The sequence below is a fragment of the Lipotes vexillifer genome, unplaced genomic scaffold (assembly GCF_000442215.2).
Source record: "Lipotes vexillifer unplaced genomic scaffold, Lipotes_vexillifer_v1.1 scaffold442, whole genome shotgun sequence".
Lineage (NCBI taxonomy): Eukaryota > Metazoa > Chordata > Mammalia > Artiodactyla > Lipotidae > Lipotes > Lipotes vexillifer.
The window spans coordinates 1,396,031-1,405,692 of NW_006790311.1; the positions used below are offsets into that span (position 1 = coordinate 1,396,031).

At 40.7% G+C, this 9,662-nt stretch overlaps 1 protein-coding gene across 1 annotated transcript in view; it reads right to left on the reverse strand.

The window, feature by feature from the left end:
• CDON (cell adhesion associated, oncogene regulated) overlaps positions 1–4,991 on the reverse strand; it is a 57,017-nt gene extending 52,026 nt beyond the window's left edge. Inside the window, exons 1-4 of the mRNA XM_007463614.1 lie at positions 4,865–4,991; positions 2,804–3,076; positions 1,384–1,530; positions 339–482 (exon numbers count right to left, since the gene is read on the reverse strand). Of these exons, the coding sequence (XP_007463676.1) occupies positions 339–482; positions 1,384–1,530; positions 2,804–3,076; positions 4,865–4,940 (640 nt within the window). The 5' untranslated portion in view covers positions 4,941–4,991. The remainder of the gene's footprint in view (positions 1–338; positions 483–1,383; positions 1,531–2,803; positions 3,077–4,864) is intronic.
• Between the last annotated feature and the right edge of the window lie 4,671 nt (positions 4,992–9,662).

Genomic DNA, 9,662 nt, shown 5'->3' on the forward strand with positions numbered 1-9,662 from the left:
TCTCCCATTTGCGGAGCACAGGCTCCGGACGCGCAGGCTCAGTGGCCATGGCTCACGGGCCCAGCCGCTCCGCGGCATGTGGGATCTTCCCGAAACGGTGCACGAACCCGCGTCTCCTGCATCGGCAGGCGGACTCTCAACCACTGCGCCACCAGGGAAGCCCCATTATATTTTTAAAACATATACAGTACTATGCTGTAATGCACTTATGCATGTAAAGACTTTCTCATGATAAACAAACAGGATCTGAAAGAAAAATGAACTCCCACTTCCCAACTTTTTATGAGAAATGCTTCTGAGGACTCTTCCCAGTGACCACGATTCCCCCAAATACTTACGACTCACAAGGAGCTTTTGGCCAATGGGTTCAACTTTTAATTCATGTGTGACAGGATTAAAAGCTGCACATTTATATGATCCCTTGTCTTCTAAGGATACATTCAAAATCTGAAGATTCCCTGATGGAAGGATTAAGTAATTCTCTGAGGAAGGAAGGGAATGCAGTTAGGCCTCTCTCTTTATGAAGGACACAAGTTAAAACTAACAAAGGTTGGTAGTTATGCTTTAAATGTAGACGTGACATAAGCAGCAAATAAGCAATCAGGGAAAATTCATTAAATGAAGGAAAAGGAAAGTCAAAGCAGAACAAAAAAAGTCGACGGCACTACAGTAACAAAATCAAACCCATCAGAGCCCCAAGGCAGCAGATCACTCACTGAGAACACCACAGCACAAGAAACATATTTAGACAAAGATACAGTGACCGCAGCTGCCACTTTGGGCAAACCCCTGCCTGCAGCACTGACCACCCAGTAGCCATTCACGTCTTCATTCATTTCTTCTCAACAATACGTACTGAGACCCTATTTTCTGCCAACAATGGCCTGTGCACAAGTGATACAACAATGAAGCGAGCAGATAAAGCAAGCCCTGCACTCATGCTGCCAATGCTCCAATGCAGGAACAAGGTGGCAGAGAAAGGGACAAATGACAAACAAGCAAACAGTAATGCATATAACACAGTTATATGTATTATATAAAATGAAGCTGAATAAAGTGGACAGAGCAACACAGCATATCATTTTAGATAGTGCCATGAGGGCGATCTTCTCAAAGGAAGTGATATCTGAGTAGATTCCTGAATGAGTTGAAGGAGTGAGCCTTGGGGGTGTGGGGTTGTAATCATTTCTGTACTGTCTTCTATACTATGTTCTATTTCATACTGTAACCATTTGTCTAAACTACTCCACTTGACTCCCAGTAGTAGAGACGATATATCTTATGTATTTTTGTGTCTACAGCCCCTAGCACACAGAGCTTAATGGTAGTTGGTTAATCACATTTGTTCTCTGGGTGCCATTGGCTTGTCGTCAGAGGTCTCACCTGTGGAATGTTTCAGCCACTTTCCCCGGATTTTATAGCGCACCTCAGCTTTGGGGTTACTATCTGGTACCTTGCAGCCAATGAAACCAGTACTTTTTTCTTCTGCTGTAATAACATGCTTTGTTGATGAACCAAAATCACCAAGAACTAAAAGAAATAAGTAGATAGATAAATAAATAAATGTAAATTTGAACTCTCTTTCCCAAAGGAAATTTTAAAACTAGAAACAACATCTGCACCATGGCCATTTGTGGCAGCTAATCCCAGTTCCCAAAGTAGCAGGATCTTTTTATCTTAGAAAGCAGTTGGGGTAGAGGTGCACAGTTGAGAGCTGGGGCTTAGTCATGGCACCCTTTTCCAGAAGACAATGCTTCCAGGAGACTACAAGGCAAGCAAACTGTTCTTAAAACATTAGGAAGAACTATAAAGCCTAATTGTTCCCATTCTGTCAAGATAAATCCTTCTTAATCCAGTCTCTCATCAAAACTCACTTTCCCTATGCATCCTTATTCTGTTAGTAGCTACTCACATGGCAATAAAAGGGTTTCCAAGAATGAACCTAGGATATCAAAAAAAAAAAAAAAAAGCAGTGTATCGTTTGAATTACCTGAATATACTAACTAGGTCTCAATTTCTCTCGGTTTAAGTTGACTACAGCTGGAGCCTGCATGGAAGGGCTCTTTATTATTGCCAGTGCTGAAAGCACTCTGCAGCCTGCCCCTAGGAATTCAGCCCTCCGGTGTGTGGCTTGGAGCTGTCCATGGGTCACAGCTCTACCAAAACATTTACTCTTCTCAGTTATGACAAACTCACTACTCCTGGGGAATCCAGATTTGTTCTGTAAATAGGGGTGCCCTCACAAAGACGTTTTCCATTACTGGAAGCCATCACCGTTTGAAAGGCAGATGGCTCAAACTTACTAAGAAAACCACACATAGCAGATTTTTCCATAAGTTCAATACTCAACATTCCTTTCTTTACAGTTATTTTTCTACCCCACTTCTTTAGCCTGGTTTCAATTAAATAAATGAAAATCACTCTGTAATCAAGGCAAATAAAACAATTAGATGTGAAAAAAAGATAAAGGACGGCATGAAATAACTGTCAAAGTGGACAACAGCTTTTTTTGTTGTTGATATTAAGGACTTTTAAATACTCACAAAGAAATTCAGATTCACGTTAGAAAATTGTCCTAACGCCTCACAAAATAATTACCATATCCGTTGATACAGAGGAAGACACTAAGCAAGGCTCAAGTATCGTCCCCCAGGTTAAACACACAGCAAGTATCAAGGCTGGGATGAGAACGCATACATGTCTTACTCCAAAGCCCATGCTCCTCCAACTACTCAAAAAAACGCAAGTATTAACAGTAATTTCAGGAAAAAAGCATCTATAACAGGGACAAAATCAGACTCACCTGCAGTGGATATGGTTGCAGGACCACTCACAATGGCGCCAATGCTATTGTTGGCAATGCACTGGTAATAACCCGAAAGGGAGGGGTTAAGAGAAAGGATAGTCAACGTCCCCTGATGAATCTTAATCTGTCCCACATTTCTGTCCAATCTTTTTCCATTATGCAGCCATGAGATACGAGCAGTCACAGGTTTAGCAGAACAATGCAGTACTACGGGTCCACCAAGTTTCTGGACGGCAGACAATGGCTCAGAAATAAAATAAGGTGCCAAGTCTACAAGGGAACAGTCCCCACGTGCAAAGGGGTGGGGGAAATGGGAGAGAAGAGGAGATAAGGGGAGAGAGAAAGAAGAGCACGTTTAATACACTTCATCTGAATCTACACAACGAAAGGCAATCCCTTACTTTATACGTTATGGTCCTTAGAGCTTGTAAGAGTTCTAGGAACATTCTTATATTTTGGAAGAAAGAAGGCAACATACCAAAGCAGAACTTAACAATTAGGGCAGCGTAGATGAGAATCCTTATGACATAAAAAAAACAAAATACTAATTCTATAAATGAGAAACGGTAAACTGCTCTTTTAACAAAGTAGCTTTTTAAAAATGGAAGTTAAGAATCTGAAAAAGAGAAGATGACTTTCAAAATAAAAAGAATTCTCTTGCATATTACCAACAGGATTTGACTTTAAGAGCAAATTATTTTCTCAAAATAATCTACTTCCCTTTAATATAAATAATGTTCAACTTTTAAGAACGCAGGAGTAGAAAGTTAGGAAGCCACACCGAAATACAAAGTCTATCCTTTGGGGGATATGAGGATAAACGGGGTATCAATCGTAATATTTTTATTTGGTGTTTGGAATAGTTTCATTTGTTATGTCTGTTCCTCCAGTAACTTGGGGGAGAGGGGTTCTTGCGCTCAAGTATCAAAAGAGATCCCTCTCCTCCACCCAAAACTGAGGGCGGGGGACAGGAATACTAACAATCTGGTGTAATAAAATAGTTAAAAGAAAAAAAAATAAATTGCTGAATCTACTTTTATAGGATATTTTACCAGAAATAAAGATTAAGGGAAATGCCTTGACTGAATCTGAGGTGGCTATTTAGCCAAAAAAAAAAAAACCCAGAAATAAAACCACTAAATCGGGCTACCCTGGTGGCGCAGTGGTTGAGAGTCCGCCTGCCGATGCGGGGGAAACGGGTTTGTGTCCCGCCCCGGTCCGGGAAGCTCCCACGTGCCGCGGAGCGGCTGGGCCCGTGAGCCATGGCCGCTGAGCCTGCGCGTCCGGAGCCTGTGCTCCGCAACGGGAGAGGCCACGACAGTGAGAGGCACAGTGAGAGGCCTGCGTACCGCAAAAAAAAAAAAACAAAAAAAAAACGCACTAAATCAATTTTCCCTTACTAAGTCGAGTATAGTTATACAGTATTTTTAACAAAGATAATAAATAAACATTACTTAATAAATAAACATCACCGTATTTGTATATACTCCTATATAAATCTTCACACATATCTAAAATAAAAAGAAATGCATATGGGCCATGAATTAGCCTCAGGCTTATATATACATTTAATAATAAACACATTTAAGCTTTTTAGTAACCCAGAGTTAGATAATAAATTAGGCAAGATCATGAGAGACCTGGGATTTGAACCAAGTTCTCTCACTCCAAGTTGAGTACTATTACATACGGATTCTAAAATTCCTCTTTGGTGGTGTGTAGTCAGCATTTTATTCCTATCATAATTTCCAAATTCAGAGATTTGTAACATATCCTCACTGAAAAAAAAGCATGTTTGGAAAATATTTATTTTCAAGGCAACAAAAGGAATAAATCATACGGACAATGATAGGAAGGCCTGCGAGTGCCCAGAAGCACTACTAAGAGATCCTTAAATTGCTTATTGAATCAAAGTTTTAAAATCATTCCACTGGTCAAACAAATCTTAGAAACGTCTTTAGAAACCATTACTATCGTCGAAGCATTGAAGTTGAAGTGCTTCATAGGATTAAGATGAGGGAAAGCTTCAGGCCCAAACTACCATTCTTCTCCTCTTACCTGGACTCATGGAAGAGCACAGCATCGGGAGAGTAACATACAGCAGTGTCTGTAAGGGTCCAGCAACTGGATGCATAGCGCCCGATTGCAGAAGCGGGCAGGACAGACTTCCAGAGCAAAATCCAGGCCTTGGCTTACTAAAAGACATCAAAAAAAAAAAAAAAAAAAAAGGAAGAAATTCTAAAGTACAAAAACAGATGGAATTTTTTATCTGAATAGCCAGAGTTATGAACACAGTAGCTGCACTCTATTTTGAAAGCTCTATATAGAGTGCGTCAAATACAAGGCATTTAATGATCCACATCTTCCCAATTCACAAGCTAATCTCTAGACGTTAAATTAAAGTTAGAAATTCTGCTCATTCTTCCAAGATAGTAAGACACTTATTTTACACAGAACCAGTCGTTCCAAATGAATATATAATGGCCTTTAGAGCCTTTCTCTTTGTACATCTCACAACCATCTAAAACTCAACACAACTAAAATGTGTTCCTCCTCTATGTTCCTTAAAACAGAAACAACAACAACAAAATAATAACTAACGTTTATATAGTGCTTGTATGAGCCAGACACCACCTCAGTGCTTTTCATATATTAGCTGAACCTTCATGACAAGCCTATGAGTTAGGTATTCCTGGTTTTCTTCCCTTTTTTCAGATGGGGGACTCATGGATTGTGCAGAGAATACCAGGGGCAGGCCTGTGTGGAGATCGAGTTTGTCTGCAGAAATCCAAAGACCACTGTGGTGAGAGTGGGATGAGCCAAGTAAAGAGCACAGAGGAAAGCCGGGCTAGATCCTGCCCAGCTTCAAAGGCCACGCTGAAGGTTTTGGCATTTATTCTAAATGCGAAGGCAGACCCTTGGAGGACTTAGAGAAGGGAGTGATGGGATCTCATTATGCTTTAAGAAGATCACTGGCTGATGGAGACTAGACTGGGGCCAGGATGGAGGAGGGAGGCCAAGTGGGAAGTTACGAGATCGCTGGGGAGAGAGATGAGCACGTGGTGGGTGAGTCCAGTGAGTCAGCTGTGGAGGTGCTGAGGAAAATCACCGGATTCAGAACATACTCTAAAGCTTAAACCAAGCTGATGAAGGCTTGGATAAAAAGTGTGAGAGAGGGTTTCCCTGGTGGCACAGTGGTTGAGAGTCCGCCTGCCGATGCAGGGGACGCGGGTTCGTGCCCCGGTCCGGGAAGATCCCACATACCGCGGAGCGGCTGGGTCCGTGAGCCATGGCCGCTGAGCCTGCGCGTCCGGAGCCTGTGCTCCGCAACGGGAGAGGCCGCAACAGTGAGAGGCCCGCGTACCGCAAAAAAAAAAAGAAAATGTGTGAGAGAAAGAGCTATATCAAAGACAACTCTTAGTTTTTGGTGTAAACAGGATAAGTAAAAGTTCTGTTTCCTGAAATGGGGAAGACTGGAGAGGGGAAAACGTCTGAAGAGGAGGCTGCTCAACAGCTGTGCTTTGGCCACGGAAAGTCTGAGATCTGTGAGGGATCCGAGTACCAGTAACTAGTCGACAGTTGCATATAGGAGTCTGGAGCTGTGCGAAGAAGTCCGAGCTGAAAATGCAGATGTTAGATGTACTAAAGCCTTGGCGCTAGATGAGCACTAAGGAAAATATGATAGAGGAGGAAAGATACTCCAACCTTTAGACACCAAAGAGAGGAGAAAGAAGTAATAATGGAGACTAAGAAGACGTAGCCAAAAAAATAAGAAGAAATCCAGGGGAATGTTGCATCTAGGGAGAAACATGGAAAGTATTTCTGAAAGAAGAGAGTAATCAACCCATCTCCAACACTGCTGAGAAACAGAGTAAGATCAGATGGCATCAGAAAGCCATGAACAAGACCATGGGTGACATAGCAAGAACGGTTTCAGTGGAGAAGGGACAAAAGTCTGATCAGTTCAGGATAGGACGGGAAGGGAGGAAATGAAGAAACAGGCACAGAAAACTCCTTCAAGGATTTGCTATAAAAGGGCAGCAGAAGAACAGAGAGAATTGCTGGGGATGGATGGATGGCAGCCATGGAAATGTCTGTTTATGTGTTTTTTTAATATAGAGATAATATAACACATTTACAAAGCTAAAAAAAGTTTCACAAAACCCAGCACTGGTAAGGATGTGCGTAAAAATCACTATAATATCTCGTTGGTGAAATATAATTGGTAAATTCCTTTTGGAAGGAAAATTATTCATTTATGCAACAAATATTTATTGAATGTTTATTATATGATGGGTACTATTCTAAGAGCTGGAGATAGAGCACTTAAATATATATATATATATAAGTAAAAATAAGTAACAGACAAAAATGTATATCTTACATTCTGTGGGAGAGATGGAAGATAAACAAGATAAATAAATTAGGAATATTCACAAGGTCCATGCCATCCTCCAGATACGATTCATTCCTTCTCTGTGTTACTTCTAAACCTTGGTCACCATCTACCACTGCACTCACTACTGTGTTCTGCGATTTATCTGGTTACATAACTATGTTCTCTTTGAAGGCAAGAATGATGTCATATTCAACTTTGCAAATTCTAATGCCTAGCAGAAAAAAGGCACTTGATGTTTCTTAAAATGAAAGGAATACCTTAATGTAACTTAATTCCCAGAAGTACCTTAGAGAGTAGTATTTAACGAGAACTGTTATCTCTACTGAATTCAGTGTAACCTAGCTATATTTTTATTCCTTCATTCACTTATTCATCCATATATATGATTTCAAAAATTAGCAAACATAAAGTAAGTGCCTACTGTATGCCAGGCACCATGCTAGGCTAGAGATCCAAAGAGTGGTTATTATGTCGACAAATTCTCCCCTACATTCCACAGGACACAGAATCTGACTACAGAATACAACAAAATGTAATGCCAGAGTTACATTAATGACATTTTAGAAATGAGAATTCTACGTGTGTACTCATCTGTGAAAAGAAAGGTTAATTCTAACCATTGATAAAACTGGGTAGTAATACAAAGTAAGGCACCTTAAGTATGGCTTTGAATAAATCAAATATTTCCCAGGATCTGCTCACTTCTCTACACCAGGTACTCCAAAATCTCCAAGTTGCAAACTCAAGTTTATCTACATCGTGGACTATCAGGTGGAGGAATGCCTTTTAAATGTTTTCTTGCTGAGCTCTTTGTTTTGTTTTGTTTTTGCGGTACGCGGGCCTCTCACTGTTCCGGCCTCCCCCGCCGCGGAGCACAGGCTCCGGATGCACAGGCTCCGCGGCCATGGCTCACGGGCCCAGCCGCTCCGCGGCATGTGAGATCTTCCCGGACCGGGGCACGAACCCGCGTCCCCTGCATCGGCAGGCGGACTCTCAACCACTGCGCCACCAGGGAAGCCCTTGCTGAGCTCTTTTAAAAGTGGGAGGAAATACTCTGGTACCACCCGCTGGCAGAAGGGGCCACAGCTGTGTGAAAACGTTTTTGGTTTATTTGAATTCTTCCCTTGGTTCAAGGGTAAGAACTGACACACCATTGCTAAGCAGTCACGGCAGAGTAAACATTCAAACAACTTGTTAACAGGAGGCACTTTCCTGAGGACAAGGAAGAGAGTTTCTTCCTTTTGCCAAATCTTTCCTCAACTATTTATTTATTGAAAAGCTGTGAAACAAATTCCAGAGTCAAATTTAACCCCAGCACGTGATCTAGTGAGTTACTTTACAGCTGTCCTTTAAAACATCACAGCTCATTATTGCTACCTAAATATTATCACACAGGAATATGCCTATCTTTCTATTAGGTTAACATGCTGTCAGTTGATTTGAGAGGTTGGAAAGAAATTATGACCCTCACAGTCACTGACTAAATATTTGTTGACTTGGTTTATATTTCTCTGTGGCAAGCCTGCTCAGCTTGTTAGAAAATTGTGATATGAATTCAGGACAACACCCTGGGTTCTGTTGCTCTGCAGGTCAGGTGGCTTGAAATTATATTCAACAGCCACCAAGAGCAACCTAGGTCCAACCTCACAAACAAACATCCCTGACCATAAGGAGGGTTAGATGATGTATAAATCAGAGTATATGCATTAGCACTGCTGGAAAGTTATTCAATACTGTCATTTTCAAAAGTACTATATTTGTCGAAAGAGGAAACTTCTTAATAATATTAGGGCTATTGCTACTTGACTAGTTACTGGAAAACAAAAAATATATTTGAACATACATATCTAACATCTATACATAAATATATGTGTATACTATAAATGTATATAAGTATATATAAATTTTATATATTTATAATTTATATATACATATAAATATGTATCATTTCCCTGCATTGCTTGCAAATGAACAATTTGTTTGGCCAAGTTTATCACACCTGAACAAGGTTCCTGCCATCTTCTCACACACAGATCAGTGGGCTTAACACGTATGTCATCTTTCTTACCCACAAAAATTTACCTTGGCAAGGGAGAAAACAGCCCTCATTTCCTCTGCATAGAAACTGTTATCCTATCCTCCTTTTCTGATCTGGAAAGAGAGGCCAGCAGAGAAAAGGTCCACAGTTAGAGGACACCAGCCCACCCCATCACACATCACTTGCCAAGGCTGTCTGACCTCTGTTCTAGCATACGTACCATTCAAATATTCTCATGTAAAAATTAAAAACAGAATTCGGATTTAAATCATATCAGATAGAACAGAATTCTGATTTAAATTACATTGCCATTTTTCAGACTGCAGTGTTTTTCTCATTTAGAATTTTTTTTAAGCATCCAATGTGGTTAACATAATGCCAGGTGACATTTTAAACAAAATATTCAAGGTTTTCTTTCA